Source organism: Pelophylax lessonae (assembly GCF_965119305.1).
Source record: "Pelophylax lessonae genome assembly, chromosome: 2".
Classification (NCBI taxonomy): Eukaryota; Metazoa; Chordata; class Amphibia; order Anura; family Ranidae; genus Pelophylax; species Pelophylax lessonae.
In genome coordinates this window covers 741618821-741643788 of record NC_138769.1, presented here as the reverse complement: position 1 = coordinate 741643788, position 24968 = coordinate 741618821, and the positions used below count along the sequence as shown (strand labels likewise).

The 24968-nt window shown below is 46.0% G+C and overlaps 1 protein-coding gene across 1 annotated transcript; it reads left to right on the top strand.

Annotated features, from left to right (window-relative positions):
* Positions 1 to 1849: 1849 nt before the first annotated feature.
* Positions 1850 to 23749, top strand: LOC309548358 (cystatin-like; the record flags this gene model as incomplete). Its single annotated transcript, XM_082248296.1, has 3 exons — positions 1850 to 2056; positions 6075 to 6179; positions 23660 to 23749. The coding sequence occupies 3 exons, from the start codon at positions 1850 to 1852 to the stop codon at positions 23747 to 23749; spliced, it is 402 nt and encodes a 133-aa protein (XP_082104422.1).
* Positions 23750 to 24968: the final 1219 nt, after the last annotated feature.

Here is a 24968-nt window from a genome sequence, read left to right as displayed (position 1 = left end):
CAGAAAATCCAATAAATAAACATCAATGGGTGCAATAACTACGTGTCTTACTTGTTCACTACTACAATGTACCTAATCATTTACATGATGTTGTCATTTTAGGGCTAGCCACCCAATTTTGATGTTTATGTATTGGATTCTCTGTGTTTTTTTATACATTTTTTGTAAATAAATATAATTTTTTATACAAATACACTTTTTTCATTACTTAAATAGCAGTGGGCCATTGTTGAAGACCGTTAAAGTCCCATTGGGGGGTTCCTCCCTTTTGGTTCACTTTAAGGGACACATATCCGTGTTCACATTGCCAACTCGATGAACAAACCTCCCTCCTGATCTCTGGAGGCTGCCAAGATGACGTGTCACTGGACATTCCTACTTTGGCATGGCACCTGGTCAGAGACAATGTATCCTGGGAGGAGTTCAGGGATCATATATGGTCACCTGATCAGAGACAATGTATCCTGGGAGGAGTTCAGGACTCATATATGGTCACCTGGTCAGAGACAATGTATCCTGGGAGGAGTTCAGGACTCATACATGGTCACCTGGTCAGAGACAATATATCCTGGGAGGAGTTCAGGGCTCACATATGGTCACCTGCTCAGAGACAATGTATCCTGGGAGGAGTTCAGGACTCATATATGGCCACCTGGTCAGAGACAATGTATCCTGGGAGGAGTTCAGGGCTCATATATGGCCACCTGGTCAGAGACAATGTATCCTGGGAGGAGTTCAGGGCTCATATATGGTCACCTGGTCAGAGACAATGTATCCTGGGAGGAGTTCAGGGCTCATATATGGTCACCTGGTCAGAGACAATGTATCCTGGGAGGAGTTCAGGACTCATATATGGCCACCTGGTCAGAGACAATGTATCCTGGGAGGAGTTCAGGACTCGTATATGGCCACCTGGTCAGAGACAATGTATCCTGGGAGGAGTTCAGGACTCATATATGGTCACCTGGTCAGAGACAATGTATCCTGGGAGGAGTTCAGGACTCATATATGGTCACCTGGTCAGAGACAATGTATCCTGGGAGGAGTTCAGGGCTCATATATGGTCACCTGGTCAGAGACAATGTATCCTGGGAGGAGTTCAGGACTCATATATGGCCACCTGGTCAGAGACAATGTATCCTGGGAGGAGTTCAGGACTCATATATGGTCACCTGGTCAGAGACAATGTATCCTGGGAGGAGTTCAGGACTCATATATGGCCACCTGGTCAGAGACAATGTATCCTGGGAGGAGTTCAGGGCTCATATATGGTCACCTGGTCAGAGACAATGTATCCTGGAAGGAGTTCAGGGCTCATATATGGTCACCTGGTCAGAGACAATGTATCCTGGGAGGAGTTCAGGACTCATATATGGCCACCTGGTCAGAGACAATGTATCCTGGGAGGAGTTCAGGACTCGTATATGGCCACCTGGTCAGAGACAATGTATCCTGGGAGGAGTTCAGGACTCATATATGGTCACCTGGTCAGAGACAATGTATCCTGGGAGGAGTTCAGGACTCATATATGGTCACCTGGTCAGAGACAATGTATCCTGGGAGGAGTTCAGGGCTCATATATGGTCACCTGGTCAGAGACAATGTATCCTGGGAGGAGTTCAGGACTCATATATGGCCACCTGGTCAGAGACAATGTATCCTGGGAGGAGTTCAGGACTCATATATGGTCACCTGGTCAGAGACAATGTATCCTGGGAGGAGTTCAGGACTCATATATGGTCACCTGGTCAGAGACAATGTATCCTGGGAGGAGTTCAGGGCTCATATATGACCACGTTCCTCCCCTCCGATCTTCTGTCACAGACTGGCAATCATTGTGGAAACCATCATGACTGGTCTTGGAGCTCTTATCATATTCTTGCTGTGTGCTCCCCTGACTCTCAGCAGTGAGGGTATCGCAGGAGGGTGGGAACCTGCCAACAAAAATAGCCCGGAAGTGCAAGACATAGCGATATTCTGCGTCTCCCAGTACAACAAGCAGATCAATAATATCTACCTATTCATGATGATTTCCCTCGAAGACGCTTCTCAGCAGGTAATGTGTTTGTCACAGCAGGGGAAACTGTACTCACTGTATACATTCAGTCTACTGCATGGGGACTAAGAGAAAATATAACCTTTTCCTCCTACAGTGGTCTTCATATGTGTGCATAGTGTATTATTGGGGGGAGTACTCAAGGATAAGGTGCCCTGTAATTGTATTCTCTCCCAATACTTGTTAAATGTTTCAAGTATCAACTGTAACAAATCAACAGGTTTTTCTCGGTGTATTTTCTGCTACAAAGATACTACTGGAAAAGTAAGAAATTTATTTTTTTATTGTTTTTAGGTATGCTGTGCTATTAGGAAAACACAACAATCATATAATGTGTGTGTGGGGGGAGTGTGGGGAGGGGGGGGGGGGGATGCTAAATTTGTCTACAAATGTGGAAATACACATTAAACCCTGCATACAGTGTGTCTCCCCCCCCCCCCTTCTTTCTTTCTTTCTTTTTATTTATTTATTTATTTATTTTTTTAATATAAAACAGCAATAAAATGTTACATGTTTTGTTTTTGTTTTCTGTCAAATGATCCAAGTTTTTCAAGTTTATTTTAAAGGGCTGCAATACAGTAGTAAATATAATCCAGTTAGATATATAATACATATATACAGTATCTCACAAAAGTAAGTACACCCCTCACATTTGTTGTAATTTTTTTATTCTATCTTTTCATGTGACAACACTGAAGAAATTACACTTGCTTAACCACTTAAGCCCCGGAATATTTTACCCCCTTCCTGACCAGGGTTTTTTTTGCGATTTTTTACTACGTGAGTTTAACGGACAATTGCGCGGTCGTGCGACGCTGTACCGAAACTAATTTGATGTCCTTTTTTTCCCACAAACAGAGCTTTCTTTTGGTGGTATTTGATCACCTGTGCGATTTTTACTTTTTGCGCTATAAACGAAAAAAAAAAAAATAACAATATTTTTCGCATTTTTTTTATATGAAATTCCCCCCCCAAAAAAATGTAAAAATCTACATTTTTTAACATTTTTAGCCAATTTGTTTTATGCTACATATTTTTGGTAAAAAAAATAGCAAAAAGCGTATTTTGATTGGTTTGCGCAAAAGTTATTGCGTTTACTAACTAAGGGAAAGATTTCTGTCATTTTTGGTGTTTTTTTTTTAACGCATAATGGTGGCGATCTGCGATTTTTTTTGCGGTACTGCGACATTGCGGCGGACAGATCGGACCCTTGACTGACATTTTTGGGGTTACCAGTGACATTACTGCAGTAATCAGTGCTATACATATGCACTGTTACTTCAAAATGACACTGGCAGGGAAGGGGTTAACTTTATTGGGGAGGGAGGGGTTAAGTGTGTCCCTTACTGTGATTGGCTGTGGCTACTAGTGTAGGAACAGTGATCAACGGTCCTACATAGTAGAACCGTATGATCACTGTTTCTACACAGGGGAGAATGACAGCGCCTTGTTTACATTAGTCGCCTGACTTTCTCCCTCTGTACCGACGATCGGCGAGTGACTGGCAGACATCGGGTCCGCCGGTCACACGCACTGACTTCCCTGTGAACGAGCCGCGGCGGGCACGCGCCTCCGCGGGCGCACGCTCGCCCGCTATTGGCTCACAAGGAAGTGACAGGCAAGTGACGTAGATCTACATCACTTTGCCTGGCCGGGGCTGACCGCCGCAGTAAATAGTCGTGCGGCGGTCGGCAACCGGTTAAACCTATAAGGGACATTTTTTTTTTTAACCACTACTATTCCTTTATTTGGGCTTTTGAAATCTACAAATGCAGCTGGGAAACACTTTGCATTTGTGCATTTTATATACAACTATATAAATTAGATTTAGGACAAATGAGGAGGACAGAGGGACTTTGTTCCAAATCAGAGACAGTCCCTCAAAATCAGGGACATTTGGGAGCTACAGAAGAGACCGAGGTGACTGGTGGAGAGGACTTTGGAAGGAGCAGAGTCTAAGGAGCCATCTTGTCTTCACCAGAGCCCCTGATGGTGGGGATGGGTTTGGCTGTAGGCGATGCCCAGGTAGCGGCACTGACTAAGCAGGCAGCTACTGGGAAGAGAGTAAGTGTGCTGGAAAGAAGCCTTTGCAATGCTGGGGCGCAGGAGTCATCAGTCATTGGGGAACACGTTGCAAGTGGGCATAAGGGCACAAAGACACAGGGGTACTGGCAAAATGGGTAGAGGTGCACAGAATCACAGGGGGGTCACTGGGAATGGGTAGAGGTGCACAGAATCACAGGGGGTCACTGGGGGTGAATGACAGGGGGGTCACTGGGAATGGGTAGAGGTGCACAGAATCACAGGGGGGTCACTGGGAATGGGTAGAGGTGCACAGAATCACAGGGGGTCACTGGGGGTGAATGACAGGGGGGTCACTGGGAATGGGTAGAGGTGCACAGAATCACAGGGGGTCACTGGGGTGAATCACAGGGGGTCACTGGGAATGGGTAGGGGTGCACAGAATCACAGAGGGTCACTGGGGGTGAATCACAGGGGGTCACTGGGAATGGGTAGAGATGCAGAGAATCACAGGGGATCACTGGGAATGGGTAGAGGTGCACAGAATCACAGGGGGTCACTGGGGTGAATCACAGGGGGTCACTGGGAATGGGTAGAGGTGCACAAAATCATAGGGGGACACTGGGAATGGGTAGAGGTGCACAGAATCACAGGGGGTCACTGGGGGTTAATCACAGGGGGACACTGGGAATGGGTAGAGGTGCACAGAATCACAGGGGGACACTGGGAATTAGTAGAGGTGCACAGAATCACAGGGGGTCACTGGGAATGGGTAGAGGTGCACAGAATCACAGGGGGTCACTGGGAATGGGTAGGGGTGCACAGAATCACAGGGGGTCACTGGGAATGGGTAGGGGTGCCCAGAGTCACAGGGGGTCACTGGGAATGGGTAGGGGTACACAGAATCACAGGGGGTCACTGGGAATGGGTAGAGGTGCACAGAATCACAGGGGGTCACTGGGGGTTAATCACAGGGGGGTCACTGGGGGTGAATCACAGAGGGTCAAAGGGAATAGGTAGAGGTGCACAGAATCACAGAGGGTCACTGGGAATTGGTAGAGGTGCACAGAATCACAGGGGGTCACTGGGAATGGGTAGAGGTGCACAGAATCACAGGGGGTCACTGGGAATGGGTAGGGGTGCACAGAATCACAGGGGGTCACTGGGAATGGGTAGAGGTGCACAGAATCACAGGGGGTCACTGGGAATTGGTAGAGGTGCACAGAATCACAGGGGGTCACTGGGAATGGGTAGAGGTGCACAAAATCACAGGGGGTCACTGGGTACAGGCTGGACGGACGCTTGGGAAGGATGGGATCACACAGGAGATGGGTACAGGCTGGACAGACACTGGGGAAGGATGGGATCACACAGGAGATGGGTACAGGATGGATGGACACTGGGGAAGGATGGGATCACACAGGAGATGGGTACACGCTGGATGGACACTGGGGAAGGATGGGATCACACAGGAGATGGGTACAGGATGGATGGACACTGGGGAAGGATGGGATCACACAGGAGATGGGTACAGGATGGATGGACACTGGGGAAGGATGGGATCACACAGGAGATGGGTACAGGCTGGATGGACACTGGGGAAGGCTGGGATGTAAGAAAGGAGTCTGATGGGCAACCTGATGTATGGGGAAACTATACAGTGGTCCTGATGTAAGGGGGGCTCTAACAGGGACCTGATGTAAGTAGATAGAGCACCCCTTACATCAGGTTCCCTAATGGAGACCTGATGTAAGAGGACACTCTGATGGGGACACTCTGATGGGGACACTCTGATGGGGGCACTCTGATGGGGGCACTCTGATAGGGAACCTGATGTAAGAAAGGATTCGACAAGGGTGACTCTGAAAGGGATTTTTTTTCCAGCCCAGGAAAATTTGTAAAAAATTCTATGTGGTCCTCGTACTGAAAAATTTGCAGACTCTTGCCTTAGAACACAGTAATACGTAATTTTCTTTTTATTTTTATACTTCTTTAGGTAGTTGCTGGTATTAACTATAACCTCACCATAGTGCTGGTACAAACAAACTGCAAGAAGGACAGTAAAAATCCTCCATCTTGTTCAAAGCCATCAGCATCCAAGGTACTTGGTTCATTATTTTCTCGTCACATGTCTTTCATGTCTAATATACATTATAACATTGATAATTCTACATCATTTGATAAATGCTTGAGCCAAAAATACTTGGGGAGCACTTACCTCTCCTGTAGGGTACTTACTGTGGTGGAAATTAATGGAGTTTGGAGCACAGAAATTCACTCGGTGTGCTGAAAACTTTGCTGCGATGAAAAGCGCACTTGTGAATTTTGATACGCGCCAAACGCCATTAATCCCTTGTACTGGAAAGTGCAATGTACAGCTCTTTTGTATAAGGTTATCCCAGCACGCTCGGCGACAAAGAAAGAAACAGACGCACGCTGTGTCATATCGATGCCAACTGAAGGGTCTCTCTGTGTCCAACAGAGCAGAGCTCAGGTTTATTTGCAGCCAGAGAACAAAATGGGGGTTACAGGGGAGTGGCTTCAAAACCACCAATCACAGACATATATACATTCAAAAGTACAATAGAAAAGAGGAGTGAATGTTTATGTATAAACATGGCTGTGTGAAGAGACTCTGACTGCCAAGTGAACAAAGCAACATGGCTACTACATGGATTCCCATCGACTCGGCCACGCTAATTCACAAGCATACACTCTCATTGTAACCTGTTAGAGTGTTTCCTATATAATATAGTTCATAAAAACCATATTTGATTGTGATCATGCTATTGTTCCAGTGAATGGGACTTTATTATATCTGCAAAAGACAATAGCAGCAGTATTTCAATCATATGGATCAAATATGACAGAAAGATGCCAGCCATTAATCCTGGTAGATATTATTAACACAATAAGAATTCCATATCACAAACATATCTCCGCAGTGAATACCGGGGCCCCGGCTGGCTGATATACATTTGTGCGGTGGAGTTCTCCTTGCACTGCCACAGATCCGGACTGGCACCGCCGATAGGGATGATCAGGCTCCATTTAATGGAAGGTTTCCACAATTACAGGTTTTCCTCAATGCCAGTTAAAGCAATATTCCCTGCACATAGCAATTACCGGTAAACTGACACTGGGAGACATAATGGCAATTTAACTAAAAATACATCCTAAAGAAATGTCCACATAAATATTAATAAAATTTCCACAACAACATCCTCACTAACCATACAATGAGCTGATACACAGAACGCCCTGCTTTCAAAATTTCATAGGATTTGTAGGATATGAGAGTAATGGTGGGGAAAAAGCTTGGGGCATTCTTGGAAAAACATAACTTTGGTGTGAAAAAACTTTATTGCATAAAAGTTATACCAAAAATGCCAGATTATCAAACTTCCAGGGCTACCTCAGTGAAGTATTTAAAAACAATCTTTAAGAAAAATTAATATAGCTGAACCAACTGAATCAGCCCCCTGCCATTTAAAACCAAATTAAAAAAATTGAACTTCTTTAATCACTTAAGCCCCGTAAGATTTTACCCCCTTCCTGACCAGGGCCTATTTTGCGATTCGGCACTGCGTGACTTTACTGGACAATTGCGCGGTCGTGCGACGCTGTACCTAAACAAATTTGACGTCCTTTTTTTCCCACAAACAGAGCTTTCTTTTGGTGGTATTTGATCACCTGTGCGATTTTTTGATAATGCGCTATAAACAAAAAATAGCGTCAATTTTGCAAAAATAACAATATTTTTCACATTTTTTTATATGAAATTCCCAAAAATAAAATGTAAAAATCAAAATTTTTTAACATTTTCGGCCAATCTGTTTTATGCTACATCAAAAGCATATTTTGGTTGGTTTGCGCAAAAGTTATTGCGTTTACTAACAAAGGGAAAGATTTTTGTCATTTTTGTTGTTTTTTTTTTAACGCGTAATGGCGGCGATCTGCGATTTTTTTTTGCGGGACTGCGACATTGCGGCGGACAGATCGGACCCTTGACTGACATTTTTTACACTTTTGGGGTTACCAGTGACATTGCTACAGTAATCAGTGCTATACATATGCACTGTTACTGTAAAATGACACTGGTAGTGAAGGGGTTAACTTTTTTGAGAGGGAGGGGCTGTGTGTGTCCCTAGGGGCGTGATTCTAACTGTGATTGGCTGTGGCTTGAGGTGTAGGAACAATGATCAACGGTCCTACATAGTAGAACCGTATGATCACTGTTCCTACACAGGGGAGAATGACAGGCGGCTTGTTTACACTAGCCGCCTGCCTTTCTCCCTCTGTCACGGACGATCGTGAGTGAGCGGCGGACATCGGGTCCGCCGCTCAAACGCGTGGGGGGATCCTCTGGCGGCGCGCGCTCGCTCCCCAGAACCTCACAGGCTAGTGACGTACCGGTACGTCACTTTGCCTGTGAGGGGCTGACTGCCGCAGTATATGTATTTGCGGCGGTCGGCAAGTGGTTAAAACATCTAACTCTGAACACAATATACTGTATGTCCATGTCCATTGGATAAAGTCAAATCAATTGTGTCACAACTCAATGCTGTTATATTATGAAATAAACTCAAACAATACCATGCAAATGTGTAACAATAGTAAAGGCAGCCAACACAACAGAAGACAATTCGTGTAAAATCAATAAAAAAATGGACAGCGCTAATACATAAACAGTATGATGAGTAGATAGTTAATAAATTGGATAAATAATATGAACGTGATTGGAAAAAAAAGTCCAATGTGTTGTGAAAAAATAAATCCACAGTGTGCAATCAACACCACAGTCCAATGAATACAGTGCCTTGCGAAAGTATTCGGCCCCTTTGAACTTTTCGACCTTTTGCCACATTTCAAGCTTCAAACATAAAGATATAAAACTGTAATTTTTTGTGAAGAATCAACAACAAGTGGGACACAATCATGAAGTGGAATGAAATTTATTGGATATTTCAGACTTTTTTAACAAATAAAAAAACTGAAAAATTGGGCTTGCAAAATTATTCAGCCCCCTTAAGTTAATACTTTGTAGCGCCACCTTTTGCTGCGATTACAGCTGTAAGTCGCTTGGGGTATGTCTCTATCAGTTTTGCACATTGAGAGACTGAAATATTTGCCCATTCCTCCTTGCAAAACAGCTCGAGCTCAGTGAGGTTGGATGGAGAGCGTTTGTGAACAGCAGTTTTCAGTTCTTTCCACAGATTCTCGATTGGATTCAGGTCTGGACTTTGACTTGGCCATTCTAACACCTGGATATGTTTATTTGTGAACCATTCCATTGTAGATTTTGCTTTATGTTTTGGATCATTGTCTTGTTGGAAGACAAATCTCTGTCCCAGTCTCAGGTCTTTTGCAGACTCCATCAGGTTTTCTTCCAGAATGGTCCTGTATTTGGCTCCATCCATCTTCCCATCAATTTTAACCATCTTCCCTGTCCCTGCTGAAGAAAAGCAGGCCCAAACCATGATGCTGCCACCACCATGTTTGACAGTGGGGATGGTGTGTTCATGGTGATGAGCTGTGTTGCTTTTACGCCAAACATAACGTTTTGCATTGTTGCCAAAAAGTTTGATTTTGGTTTCATCTGACCAGAGCACCTTCTTCCACATGTTTGGTGTCTCCCAGGTGGCTTATGGCAAACTTTAAACAACACTTTTTATGGATATCTTTAAGAAATGTCTTTCTTCTTGCCACTCTTCCATAAAGGCCAGATTTGTGCAGTATACGACTGATTGTTGTCCTATGGACAGAGTCTCCCACCTCAGCTGTAGATCTCTGCAGTTCATCCAGAGTGATCATGGGCCTCTTGGCTGCATCTCTGATCAGTCTTCTCCTTGTATGAGCTGAAAGTTTAGAGGGACGGCCAGGTCTTCGTAGATTTGCAGTGGTCTGATACTCCTTCCATTTCAATATTATCGCTTGCACAGTGCTCCTTGGGATGTTTACAGCTTGGGAAATCTTTTTGTATCCAAATCCGGCTTTAAACTTCTCCACAACAGTATCTCGGACCTGCCTGGTGTGTTCCTTGTTCTTCATGATGCTCTCTGCGCTTTAAACAGACCTCTGAGACTATCACAGTGCAGGGGAATTTATACGGAGACTTGATTACACACAGGTGGATTCAATTTATCATCATTAGTCATTTAGGTCAACATTGGATCATTCAGAGATCCTCACTGAACTTCTGGAGAGAGTTTGCTGCACTGAAAGTAAAGGGGCTGAATAATTTTGCACGCCCAATTTTTCAGTTTTTTATTTGTTAACAAAGTTTTAAATATCCAATAAATTTCGTTCCACTTCATGATTGTGTCCCACTTGTTGTTGATTCTTCACAAAAAATTACAGTTTTATATCTTTATGTCTGAAGCCTGAAATGTGGCAAAAGGTCGAAAAGTTCAAGGGGGCCGAATACTTTTGCAAGGCACTGTATGTGAAGAAATTAATCCACAATATATATTCAAAGTGAATAAAAAACACTGTGTGTAGGGTAACCACCACTGGCAACGGGGGGGCTTACCAGAAGGTGTAGACCCAGTTTGAGATACACCTAATGGGTTAATAAAGGCAGTATAGATTTGTATCCATCCGGAGGGGTAGTTGAATCCTGCACACCCCTTTCCACTCAGCGGACAATACACTCGTATATTCCAGTTGATATAGACACCTCCAAGCAAAGGGCCATAAAGTATGGATAAAAGTCTTCTCCAAAGAGGCTCAATCAAAAGACAAGAGAACTCCATATAGTGTAAAACCACCTAAAATCAGCATTTATTAGGGATTAAAGCGGAGTTCCACCCTCGTTATACATTTTTTTATAAAAATCCCCCCGGGACAGTCAGGGCTAGCACATTCCACAATGGCTAGCCTCTGATCTGTCCCGGGTTGCACTTACCTTTCAGGAGAAATACTTACCTTGAAATTGTCTTGTCCAGCGCTGCCATCTCAGGTGTGGGCAGCTTGAAGCCAGCGCGATCCTCTTCCGCGTCCTCTTTGGTCCTCTTCCTTCTTCTTTGGTCCCACGATGCACTGCACCGGCCCCAACGTCACTTCCGGTTCTCGCGCGTCATCCCTCCACAGCTTCTGGGCATGCCCAGAAGCTGTTTAGAAGGGAATGACGCGCGCGCCCCGGAACTGACGTCGGGGCCGGTGCAGGCGCAATGATTCCTGGGAGCGATGATGTTCAGCTCCCAGGAATCATTGCAGAGCCAGGAAGTGACGAATCGCCGTGGCCGCCGAGGGGAGGAAGAAGGAAGTAAGGTGAGTATATTTTCTCTAAAAGGTAAGTGAAAAAAAAAAAAAAAATTGCGATTATCCATTTGTTTTTCAGGTGACCCGGAGCGAGAAGATGGAGGTAAGTATAAATTTCGGGTGGAACTCCGCTTTAAGAACACTTACATTCAGATAGATACAAAGCGCTTTCATTAGATATCCTGTAGCTCACATAGAATGCAATGACATCAATGGCAATAGTTGTAACGGATCTTTGTACCCCAGCTGGGCACATCCGCCGAATCTGTGTCTCCTGTCCTCCAAACGCACCCACAGCCTGCAGAGAAGTCATATCCAGCCCTTAACCCCTCAATCACGAGACAATCCACACAGGTGTTGAGGGTTAAACATGCAGAGCTTAAACTGTTTATTACATTCCAAGACAACAGTTTTACATACAGTTAGGGAAACTCCCCTTAGCCTTTCCACAGAAGGGGGGGAAGGGAACCAACCAATGAGAACTGAACATTTGTACATTTGAAACAAGCAGTCTTAATACACACCCCCTGCGGAGAGATGTCTCCAACTCAGACCATTGTCTGCCATGAATCCACACACTTAGACACAGAAACAGGAGGGGGGGGGGGATGGGTTGTAACATTACATTACATTAACTCAATGCCATGAGTCAGTTGTTCAGAGGATGAATAAAGGGAAAATAAAATGCAATGTCCCAAACTCATAAGAAAATGACACAAAGGGGTTTACAATCCAGGAACAGGGTGATCCGTCACCCATAGTGACGGCTAGTACCGTCACATCTCTTCCCCCCCAAAGGTAGACCAATCCAGGCACTAGACCTCCAACTGGTCTGTGCCTGAATTAGTCGGGTAACAAATCCCAAAAAGAGTCAATGTCTGTTTGACTGGATAATTCGTCGGCGTTGCCGTTTTGCTTCCCAGGCCAGTAGTGGATGGTAAAGTCAAAAGGCTGCAGCGCCAAACTCCAGTAGCTTCTGGCCCATAGTCTGTCGGTAGGAGGCTTGCGCACAGTCCCCTCCAAAACACACAGTGACAGTGGGTTCTGTCACATTTCTCCCCTTTTAAAAACAGACTAACAAGGTTCCTGACCCTCAAATGGTCTGAACCTGCGTTAGTCACAAACTTCCACCCCAGGCAACCAGGAAAAGTAAAAGAACGACTCTGGCGCTGGGGAGCAACACCGCACATAGGGTCTCCCATGAATAAAAACAGCCGCTGCAGAGTGGGAACAGCTGTCTGCACTCCTCTGATCCAGGGCAGGGTTGCAGATATTGGGGGGAGCTGAATAATTCTCTGCCCTGATGCCAGCGCTTCTGCTGGTAGGGAATGTAGGCTGGTAGGGCTATGCATTTGGGGAGAAAAAGGTACTTGCTTTTCTCCTGGTGTAGTTACGAGCCGCTGAGAAGGTATCTTGCAGGGACTGTCTCCCGGATTCTTCATCTCTGGTTCTGATGCTGGGCAGAGACCATCAGCGCTCTGTCCTGTAGCCAGCGCTTCTGCTGGGGGGATGAACATTGGGGTAGTGTCCAATTGCTGGGGAGGGAGAATTGCTTCCTCTACTCCCGGTGGGGATATCTGCTGTTGGGAAAACAGCTCACGCAGATCCTCTCTCAGACTCTCCGGATCCAACTCTTTTTCTGATGCTGGGCAGATGCCAGGGGCACTCTGCCCTGTAGCCAGCACTTCTGCTGGGGCGATAAATACTGGGGTAGTGTCCAAGTGCTGAGGAAACGGCTCACTGAGGTCACCCCTCGGACTCCCTGGATCTACCTCTGAGGGTGGGCAGAGGCCAGCGGCACTCTGCCCCGTAGCCAGCGCTTCTGCTGGGGGGATAACCACTGGGGTAGTGTCCAAGTGCTGGGGAAACGGCTCACTGAGGTCACCCCTCGGACTCCCTGGATCTACCTCTGAGGGTGGGCAGAGGCCAGCGGCACTCTGCCCCGTAGCCAGCGCTTCTGCTGGGGGGATAAACACTGGGGTAGTGTCCAATTGTTGGGGAGGGAGAATTGCTTCCTCTACTCCCGGTGGGGGTATCTGCTGTTGGGAAAACAGCTCACGCAGATCCTCTCTCAGACTCTCCGGATCCAACTCTTTTTCTGATGCTGGGCAGATGCCAGGGGCACTCTGCCCTGTAGCCAGCACTTCTGCTGGGGCGATAAACACTGGGGTAGTGTCCAAGTGCTGGGGAAACGGCTCACTGAGGTCACCCCTCGGACTCCCTGGATCTACCTCTGAGGGTGGGCAGAGGCCAGCGGCACTCTGCCCCGTAGCCAGCGCTTCTGCTGGGGGGATAAACACTGGGGTAGTGTCCAATTGTTGGGGAGGGAGAATTGCTTCCTCTACTCCCGGTGGGGGTATCTGCTGTTGGGAAAACAGCTCACGCAGATCCTCTCTCAGACTCTCCGGATCCAACTCTTTTTCTGATGCTGGGCAGATGCCAGGGGCACTCTGCCCTGTAGCCAGCACTTCTGCTGGGGCGATAAACACTGGGGTAGTGTCCAAGTGCTGGGGAAACGGCTCACTGAGGTCACCCCTCGGACTCCCTGGATCTACCTCTGAGGGTGGGCAGAGGCCAGCGGCACTCTGCCCCGTAGCCAGCGCTTCTGCTGGGGGGATAAACACTGGGGTAGTGTCCAATTGTTGGGGAGGGAGAATTGCTTCCTCTACTCCCGGTGGGGGTATCTGCTGTTGGGAAAACAGCTCACGCAGATCCTCTCTCAGACTCTCCGGATCCAACTCTTTTTCTGATGCTGGGCAGATGCCAGGGGCACTCTGCCCTGTAGCCAATGCTTCTGCTGGGGCACCAGATGAGATACTCTGGACTTGCTGCTGATCACCATTTCCCAGCCTTCCAGCGCCTGTCTCAACTCCCCCTTCTGAGACCTTCATGCTATCAGCTTGTCTCGCTGCCTGGTGGACCTCCGGTGCGTTCCGGCATTCTAGCGCTCGCAGTGCCCTCTGTATCATCGCTGCTTCTTCCATTGCAGTTAGTACGGGAAAACGCAGGGTCACCCCTGGCCCCATTTGCTTCTCATCTTCATGACTGTCTGCTATTTCTCTCGGACAGTCCCAGGCCAGAGCCATGCCAGGCTGCTGATCACCGTCAAACAGCCGCTTGTAGGCAATCTCGAGCTCCCATTCCTGCTCAACCAGGAACTCCAATTCCTCCAGGTCACACGCCTCGTCGGGGAGGTCCAGCACCTCATCTCGGAAATCCAGAATGTGTTCCAGCCGCCACTCCTCATCGCTCCCAAAGTCTGGGTCTCCGTACATTTTTTGATGGAGCAGCCCCACGCCGCCATAGCCAACGCCTTCTGTTGGGCTGCCATCTGCTGTACCTGGCCACAGTTGAGCCGCGAACCACCGGAGGGCTCTGTAGCTGGCGTCCAGCCTCATTTCCTCCTGGACCAATCTTCCGAGCTCCGTCTTCCCTTCATCTCGCGGTCGTTCCCTCAGGAACACCTCTCGCGCACGGTACTGCTTCCGGTACATCTCTGTGGAGGAGGGAAGGATCTTCCCCTGATGGTGCCGCTCGTGGCTTAGCGCCTCATGCCAGAGTTGCCGGCGGATCACATCCTCCCAGCCGAGCCTGGTGTGCTCTGTCGCTGGTCCCCGATGTTGCTTCCGCATGCCTTGCAGCCTCCTCCCGAACTCCGCTCTCATGCTGGCTGGTCCCCGTATCACTCCTCGGCAGCTGCCCAGATCTTGAATCCTGGTGGTGGTTTGGATGTCCTGGACTGCAGGAGACATCCCACCGCTGCCAACCACTGTAATGGATCTTTGTACCCCAGCTGGGCACATCCGCCGAATCGGTGTCTCCTGTCCTCCAAACGCACCCACAGCCTGCGGAGAAGTCATATCCAGCCCTTAACCCCTCAATCACGAGACAATCCACACAGGTGTTGAGGGTTAAACATGCAGAGCTTAAACTGTTTATTACATTCCAAGACAACAGTTTTACATACAGTTAGGGAAACTCCCCTTAGCCTTTCCACAGAAGGGGGGGAAGGGAACCAACCAATGAGAACTGAACATTTGTACATTTGAAACAAGCAGTCTTAATACACACCCCCTGCGGAGAGATGTCTCCAACTCAGACCATTGTCTGCCATGAATCCACACACTTAGACACAGAAACAGGAGGGGGGGGGGGGGGATGGGTTGTAACATTACATTACATTAACTCAATGCCATGAGTCAGTTGTTCAGAGGATGAATAAAGGGAAAATAAAATGCAATGTCCCAAACTCATAAGAAAATGACACAAAGGGGTTTACAATCCAGGAACAGGGTGATCCGTCACCCATAGTGACGGCTAGTACCGTCACAATAGTGTTAGATAAAAGTATAAATCCTGCGAGCAACCTTGAGGTCCTAGATGAATAGGTGATCTGCTGCAGACACTCCACTTCTCATTCTCGTGTGAATAACTAAAATAAATAAACAGTGCCGCGCAAATCTATAATTATAAATAACACTACAAATATAAGATCCGTGTGTAGTATACAATATTAAAGTGCCAGATAGTGCCAATAAATATGATGTATAATAGTAATCATATACAAAAGTGCAAAAAGATATAAAAAGAGTCCAGTGTAGAATGATAACTAAAAGTGCTAAAAATTAATAAATGCAGTCCAAACAATGATGGAAAGTGCTCTGTGCTCCCAAAGATGTGTGACCAGAGTGTCACAGAAGACAGCCACAACCGTGCACCCCCTTGTGATTGGGCGCTCACCTCAACTCCTTATAAAAAAACGCCTGAATACAGAGATCCTACGAGGCAACCATCCTTATCCTTAAGACTCCTCTTTATCCACAGCTGAAATCCGGGCTGCAATTTCACTCAGTATGACCTTAATGCCTCGTACACATGCATCGATTATCGGCCGACCGATCGGCCGTCTTTTGTCCAGTGTTGTTGTGTTGGTTGGAATGTGCTCTAGACTGCACACGAATTTTCTCGGCCAACAAAAACCAACTTCAGAAGTGATGTCATGTGCTGGTTAACTTTCCGTGTGTTTTTTCTTCTCTGAGCATGCCCAGTCTGAATTTTGTCTGCCGAAATCTGTACTGACTGACGGAAAAGCGGCCGTTCTGTTGATGGCCAACAAAAATTGTATAGCCTGCACACCAGATTTTGTTCGGCCGAAAAGTCGGAGTCGGTTGTCGGAAGCATCATACTAACAAGCCGAAAATCGGCCGATCGGACGTTGGCCGAAAATTCACGGCCAACAATCGTTGCGTGTGTACGAGGCATAAGACTCCTCTTATCCACAGCTTGCAGTATCCCTCAGTGCAGCATAATATAGAAATAGAGAGACTTGCAATAGTGCATGAAATCCTTCAAACAAGCGTTTATTGAGAAAATATATAAAGGTCTCACTCACATTAGTAGGTGCATAGCATGCACATATACAATTGCCTATTGAGATGATGGAAATTGTGGTGGTATAGCGGGGGGTTACCGATCAGCGCTGCTTCAGAAGTACAGGGTACGCTGAATGCTGACAGTCTCACCAAACTTCGGTGAGAAATACTAAATTCCTGACTTAGAGCTCAGAATTTTTTGGGGCCACTTTCTATATGAACCTTCATCTGTCGATATTAAAATATTAAATACCTGGCTTAGAGCTCAGAATTTTTGGAGGGCACTTTCAATATGAACCTTCATCTGTCGATATTAACCACTTGCCTACAGTGCACTTTCACCCCCTTCCTGCCCAGACCGATTTTCAGCTTTCAGCGCTCTCACATTTTGACTGAGAATTACTCAGTCATGCAACACTGTACCCATACAAAAATTGTGTCCTTTTTTTCACACAAATAGAGCTTTCTTTTGATGGTATTTGATCAATACTGGGTTTTTTATTTTTTGTGCTATAAATAAAAAAAGACTGAAAATATTGTGAAAAAACGCATTTTTCTTTGTTTCTGTCATAAAATTTTGCAAATTAGTAATTTTTCTTCACAAATTTTGGCCAAAATTTATACTGCTACTTATCTTTGGTAAAAATAACCCAAGTAAGTGTATATTATTTGGTCTTTGTGAAAGTTATAGAGTCCACAAGCTATGGTGCGAATCATTGAAAATTGATCACACTTGATCACACCTGATGTACTGAAGGCCTATCTCATTTCTTGAGACACTAAAAAGTCAGGAAAGTACAAATACCCCCCAAATGACCCCTTTTTGGAAAGTAGACATTCCAAGGTATTTAATAAGGGGCATGGTGAGTTTTTTGAAGTTGTAATTTTTTCCCACAATGCTTTGCAAAATGAAGATTTTTATTTTTTTTTTTATTTTTTTTTTACAAATTGCCGTATTAACAGGTTATTTCTCTCACACAGCACATGTATACTTGCAACTACACCCCAAAACACATTCTACTACTCCTCCTGAGTATGGCGATACCACATGTGTGAGACTTTTTCACAGCCTGGCCACATACAGAGGCCTAACATCCAAGTAGCCCCGTCCGGCATTCTAGGAGCACCAATTACACATATAATTTCCTGACAACCTATCGCACTTTTGAAGGCCCTGGAGCACCAGGACAATGGAAACCCCCATAAAATGACCCCATTTTAGAAAGCAAACAGCCCAACGTATAATTTTTGAGGCATAATGAGTCTTTTGAATATGTCATTTTTTTCCACAAGTTTTTGGAAAATGTGGAAAGAAAATGAAAACACATTTTTTTTACACAAAGCTGTCCATTTATGCAATATTTCTAACACATAGCATGTACATAGCAAAAATTGCACCCCAAAATACATTCTGCTATTCCTCCTGAGTATGGCGATACCACATGTGTAACACTTTTTCACAGCCTGGCCACATACATAGGCCTAACATCCAAGTAGCGCTTTACACAAAGTTGTCCATTTATCCACTTTAAGACTGGGCCTATTTTTGACACTTGGTGTTTACAAGCTAAAATCATTTTTTTTTGCTAGAAAACTACTTGAAACCCCCAAACATTATATATTTTTTTTTAGCAGAGACCCTAGAGAATAAAATGGAGATCGTTGCAATATTTTTTATCACACCATATTTGCGCAGCAGTCTTCCAAATGCGGTTTTTTTGAAAAAAAATTCACTTTTTTGAACTAAAACATAAGAAAACAGTAAATTTAGTAAAATTTTTTTCCATAATGTGAAAGATAATGTTACGCCGAGTAATTAGATACCCAACATGTCATGCTTCAAAATTGCGCATGCTCACAGAATGGCGCCAAACATTGGTACTTAAAAATCCCCATAGGCAACATTTTAAAAATTTCTGCAGGTTACTAGCTTAGAGTTACAGAGGAGGTCTAGGGCTCAAATTATTGCTCTCGCTCTAACGATCGCGGCGATACCTCACATGTATGGTTTGAACACCGTTTACATATGTGGGCGGGACTTGCGTATGCGTTTGCTTCTGCGCGCGAGCTAACGGGGACAGGGCGCTTTAATTTTTTTTTTTTTCCTATTTATTTTATTTATTATTTTTTTATTTTTACACAGTTTAAAAAAAAAAATGTTTTGATCATTTTTATTCCTATTACAAGGAATGTAAACATCTCTTGTAATAGAAATAGGCATGACAGGTCCTCTTTATTGTGAGATCTGGGGTCAAAAAGACCTCACACCTCACAACTACACTAAAAAAGCAAAAAAAAAAAAAAAATTGTTGAAAGAGGAAAAAAAAAAAAAGCAAAAAAAAAAAGCGGCCCTTTAAACCGGTTGCTAGGCAACGTCTTTTGACGTAGCTCCGGTCCTCCAAGACCATAGAGTTGAGTGAGGGCCATCTTGCCCTCACTCGACTTCCTGTCTCTGAGGATCCGGGACCGGATAGTTTTCCCCGCTGCCGGCGGGTCCGGTAAGCTGGGAAAACGTCTGGGACGCGGCAGGACGGGGGGGGGGGCACCTCTTCCCCTGCACCGTAAGGGTAATTCCGCGGTGAATCCGCCACTGGGACCACCCTTATCTGAAAGCCGACCGCCCGCCGTTTCAAAATACCTATAGGCTATCTGCTGCCATAACCCCAGTATTTAGCTTTTAATGGCCGACGCATATAGTCGTTAGGCGGTCAGTAAGTGATTGCATGTATATGGCAAACAGGTGACGATGACTGATGGGGTGACAGGTGACGATGACTGATGGGGTGACAGGTGACGATGACTGATGGGGTGACAGGTGACGATGACTGATGGGGTGACAGGTGATGATGATTGATGAGGTGACAGGTGACGATGATTGATGAGGTGACAAGTGACGATGATTGATGGGGTGACAGATGACAATCACTGACGGGGTGACATGTGACGATGATTGATGGGGTGACAAGTGACGATCACTGATGGGGTGTCAAGTGACGATGATTGATAGGGTGACAGGTGACGATGACTGATGGGGTGACAGGTGACGATGACTGATGGGGTGACAGGTGACGGTGATTGATGGGGTGACAGGTGACGGGCGATGGTCACTGATGGGTGACAGGTGACGGTGCACGGTGGTACTGATGGCAGTCTCTGGTGACCGGTGAACTTTAGGCTATGTTCACATGTGAGCTTAGCGATCATGGGCAGAATCACTGCGATTCTGCCCGTGATCCAGAAATCATTGCAAATGGCGGGATGCCTGTGCGTTGCCCGTGATTTGCAATAGCACCCCAAACGCTGTGCGATGTTGCTGCGATTTCCGCCTGCCGAATTGAGGTAACATCAAGCAAACAACGCATGACGCCCCAAAGAAACTCTTGTACCTTTTTTGGGCGTCATGCGATGTTTGCGCGATGTTACCGCGATTCGGCAGGCGGAAATGGCGGCAACATCGCACAGCGTTTGGGGTGCTATTGCAAATCACGGGCAGCGCACAGGCGTCCCGCAATTTGCAATGATTTCTGGATCGCGGGCAGAATCGCGGTTATTCTGCCTGCGATCGCTACTCTCACATGTGAACGTTATGGGTGTCAATTTCTGGGCACTGATGAGGTGACTGTTGGGTGACAGGGGACATTGGGGGGGGGCTGAGGACTGTGTGGGGACCTTTATTTGTGTGCTTTTTACAGGGGTACAGAGCAGTAACTCACTATTTCTAGCTCTTCTCCCCTCATACTGGAAACTGTATGAGGGGAGAAGAGCTAGTAACACTGAGTTACTGCTCTTTGTTTACATTTTGTGATCGGCTGTGAATGGATTCACAGCCGATCACATAGTAAACAGTCACTGTCAGTGACTGTTTACTACCGCCGGTGACAGCTGTGTTCCTACGGAACACAGTGCCACCGACATGACCGCGCTGCGCGCTCCCGATCGCGCATGCGCGGTCATCTCCTGGGCGCCTCCATTGTGATCGGCTGTGTCATTGGAACACAGCCGATCACGTGGGAAACAGCCATGCCTATTGGCTGCTTCCCCCCTGCCGGTGATCGGCTGTGTCCCGGGGACACGCCGACACCGGCAATGCACGGCGGCGCGCCCGCGATCCCGCGCCTGCCCTGCTTGAATGGGCGGACGTCATATGACGGCCGCCCAGGATAATAGCCGCACCGTCCCGCCGTCATATGACGGCGGGCGGGCGGTAAGTGGTTAAAATACGATATTCCTGACTTAGAGCTCAGAATTTTTTGGGGCCACTTTCTATATGAACCTTCATCGAGAGACATATAGCGGAGGAGAGTAAAAAGAACCCCAAGAAATTCTTTAAGTATATAAACAGTAAGAAAGCGAGGCCAGAACACATTGGCCCCATAAAAGATGACAAAGGAAATATGGCCACTGAGGACAGAGAAAAGGCGGAAGTGTTAAATAATTTCTTCTCTTCAGTCTTCACAAAAGAATCGGGGGGCTACACGAACCTAGCTTGTAAGGCCAAACTAAACAACACACCTCAGGAAGTGCCGCCATGGCTAACAGAAGATAGACTTGGAACTATACTAGAGAAACTTAACATAAATAAATCACCGGGACGGATGGCTTGCACCCGAGGGTTCTTAAAGAGCTCAGCCAGGTGATTGCCAGACCATTATTCTTGATCTTTAAGGATAGTTTACAGACGGGTATGGTGCCAGCTGATTGGAAAAAAGCCAACGTGGTATCAATATTTAAAAAGGGGCCGAGATGTATCCCGGGTAACTATAGGCCGGTCAGCCTAACATCTGTAGTCTGCAAGATTTTGGAGGGGATGTTAAGGGACCACATACAAGACTTTAGCAATGAAAACGGTATTATTAGTAGTAATCAGCATGGATTCATGAAAAATCGTTCTTGCCAAACCAATCTATTAACCTTCTACGATGAAGTGAGCTGCCACCTAGATAAAGGAAAGCCTGTGGATGTGGTGTATCTGGACTTTGCAAAGGCCTTTGACACCGTTCCCCACAAACGCTTACTGTACAAACTAAGGAAGGTAGGTATGTGTCACGGAACCATGAACCAGACGTACAACAACAGATAAGTGAAAATAAGAAGGCTTTATTGAAAATCAAGCTGTAAAGCAAAAGTCCAAACGGATGGCGAAACCGAGGCAGAGTCCTTGCGAAGCCAGAGGTCAGGAACCAGGAGGGTAGTCAGACGAAGCCAGGATCAGGAACCAGCAGGGTAGTCAGACGAAGCCAGGATCAGGAACCAGCAGGGTAGTCAGACGAAGCCAGGATCAGGAACCAGCAGGGTAGTCAGACGAAGCCAGGATCAGGAACCAGCAGGGTAGTCAGACGAAGCCAGGATCAGGAACCAGAAGCAGCAGCAGTCTTAGAAGCATGTGAACACAGGAGGACCAAGCAAGGAACTGAAGCCACAGACCTCCTATATATATGAGCTAGACATCCAGCTCCTCCCAGTGGGAAGGAGGAGCCGCAGGGTGGGAGGCTACAAGAAAACCCAGAAACCAAGATGGCCGCCAGCACATGTCAAACGAAGGAGAACAGCAAGAAGGTAAGACCATGACAGTATGGACCATAAGGTGAGTACCTGGATAGAGAACTGGCTCCAGGGGAGAGTCCAGAGGGTGGTGATAAATGGGGAGTACTCGGATTGGGCGGGTGTGGAAAGTGGGGTCCCCCAGGGTTCTGTCCTGGGACCAATCCTTTTTAATTTATTCATAAATGATCTAGAGGAGGGGATATCTAGTACAATCTCAGTATTTGCGGATGATACTAAACTAAGCATGCCAATATCTTCTATGCAGGATGTGGAAACCTTACAAGCAGACCTGAACAAAATAACGGGGTGGGCAACTACATGGCAGATGAGGTTTAATGTTGAAAAATGTAAAGTAATGCATTTGGTGACCAGAAACCAGAAAGCAAGCTACTCACTAGGGGGGGAACCTCTGGGTGAGTCTAGGAGGGAAAAGGACTTGGGGGTACTGGTAGACAGGCTTGGCAGTGGTATGCAATGCCAAGCCACTGCAAGCAAAGCCAACAGAATACCGGGATGTATAAAAAAGGGGATTCACTCCAGAAATAAAGAGATTATTCTTCCACTCTACAAGACTCTGATCCGGCCACATCTGGAGTATGCTGTCCAGTTCTGGGCACCGGTCCTCAGGAAGGACGTGCTGGAACTTGAGAGTGTAGAGAAGGGCAACAAAAATAATTAGGGGAATGGAGGGCATCAGCTATGAGGAAAGACTACAAGCACTGAACTTATTCTCTCTGGAGAAGAGACGATTGAGGGGGGATATGATATCAATGTACAAATACTGTACTGGTGACCCTAGCATAAGGAACAAACTATTCATAGAAAGGAGATACAATAAGACACGTGGCCACTCACTAAAACTAGAGGAAAGGCGGTTTAACCTTAAAGTGCGTAAGGGGTTCTTCACTGTCAGAGTGGTAAGGATGTGGAATTCTCTTCCACAAGCAGTGGTATCAGCAGGGAGCATTGATAGTTTCAAAAAACTATTAGATGGGCACCTTAGAGACCACAACATGCAGGGGTATACAATGTACAACATACAGGGGTATACAATGTACGGTTAAAAGCAAACACACACACATCATAGGTTGAACTGGATGGACTGATGTCTTTTTTCAACCTCACTAACTATGTAACTATATATAATGTAATCTGTCGATATTAAAATACGATATTCCTGACTTAGAGCTTAGAATTTTTGGGGGCCACTTTCTATATGAACCTTCATTTGTAGATACTGAAGTACTAACTTCCTGACGTAGGGCTCAGAATTTTTCGAGGGCACTTTCTATATGAACTTTCATCTGTAGATATTGAAGTGTAAACTTCCTGACTCAGGGCTCAGAATTTATATACAATTTTGGATTATTCATTAATTTTACTTTATGTTCTTTATTTGCAGTGCGTTATTGTGAAGTGTGTTTTCTTGGTGTATGATGCACCAGGGGGAAAGCAAAGAACACTTAAAGAGAAGAAGTGTAAATATCTGTAAATACTTTTTCAAGTCTTCCTGGAAAACAATTTCCCTGTGTCTTCCTATTGGATAAAGTGGCTACTAGTACTTTGAATGTAATCATTTTCAAAGTGTTTCTTATAAACATTTTCACTTTGGTACTGTTTAACTCAATACCGCTTTCTAAATCTGAACGTTACTCGTAAGTGAAAAAAGTTTGAGGCAACCTCCTATCTAGAATGTCATAACCTATGTTTATTCAATACTTCCTATAATAAATACACTTGGTTCATATCTTTGCTTTATTAAGAAAGTGTAATATATTTAGGTCCGTCAGTTTGATTTTTCTCAACTGTGTGTTATTCCATTTTTTCTGTTGGAGTTACCTACATGGGCACTTACCTAGAGTTCCCCTAAGGTTAGTGGTATTCATATTGGTCATAAGATTTGCAATCAGTGTTTCTCCACCAGCGTTCCTCGTGAGGTTTATAGGGGTTCCTTGAGCAATGAGTATTACCACCTATCACCTACACCAGTGATGGCGACTTTTGGCACCCCAGATGTTTTGGAACTACATTTCCCATGATGCTCATGCACTCTGCAGTGTAGTTGAGCATCATGGGAAATGTAGTTCCAAAACATCTGGGGTGCCAAGGTTCGTCATCAGTGACCTATCACTGACCTGCTCTAGGGGGGCGTGGCTGAACCGTTCATGTGAGCAGACGTGTCTCGAGTCGGCTCCGTTATCCTGACTGAGATTATCCTGTTTTTTGGACCCGTACACCCGCTACAATTGCCCGATTGCTCCGCACCAATGTCTGCCCTGCCCCGGTGACCGCTCCGAGCACCCAACTGCCCCGATCTGCCATGACGAAGAAGAAATAGGACGGTGCTTCCACTAACAAGCAGGCCCAAGATGGCGGCGCCCCGCTTCCTCAGCACGCGGGCCGCGACAAGCAACTGACCTACACTAACCACCAATGCAAGGGGGAAATTTCTGTTAGAGGACACCACATTTATGACTGCTATGATAACAACACATAATAAATGTGACATTTAGGTCAAATGGGTTAACATTTCTCTAGTGTCTGGTAATTTTTTTTTCTCTGGATGGAGTTACTTACATGGCTGCCTGCCTAGAGTTCCCTTAAAGTTAGTGGTATTCAAAGTGGTCATGAATTTTGCAATCAGCATTTCTCCACCAAGGTTCCTCCTAAAGTTCCCAGGGGTTTCTTGAGCAGAGAGAAATGCTGGACTG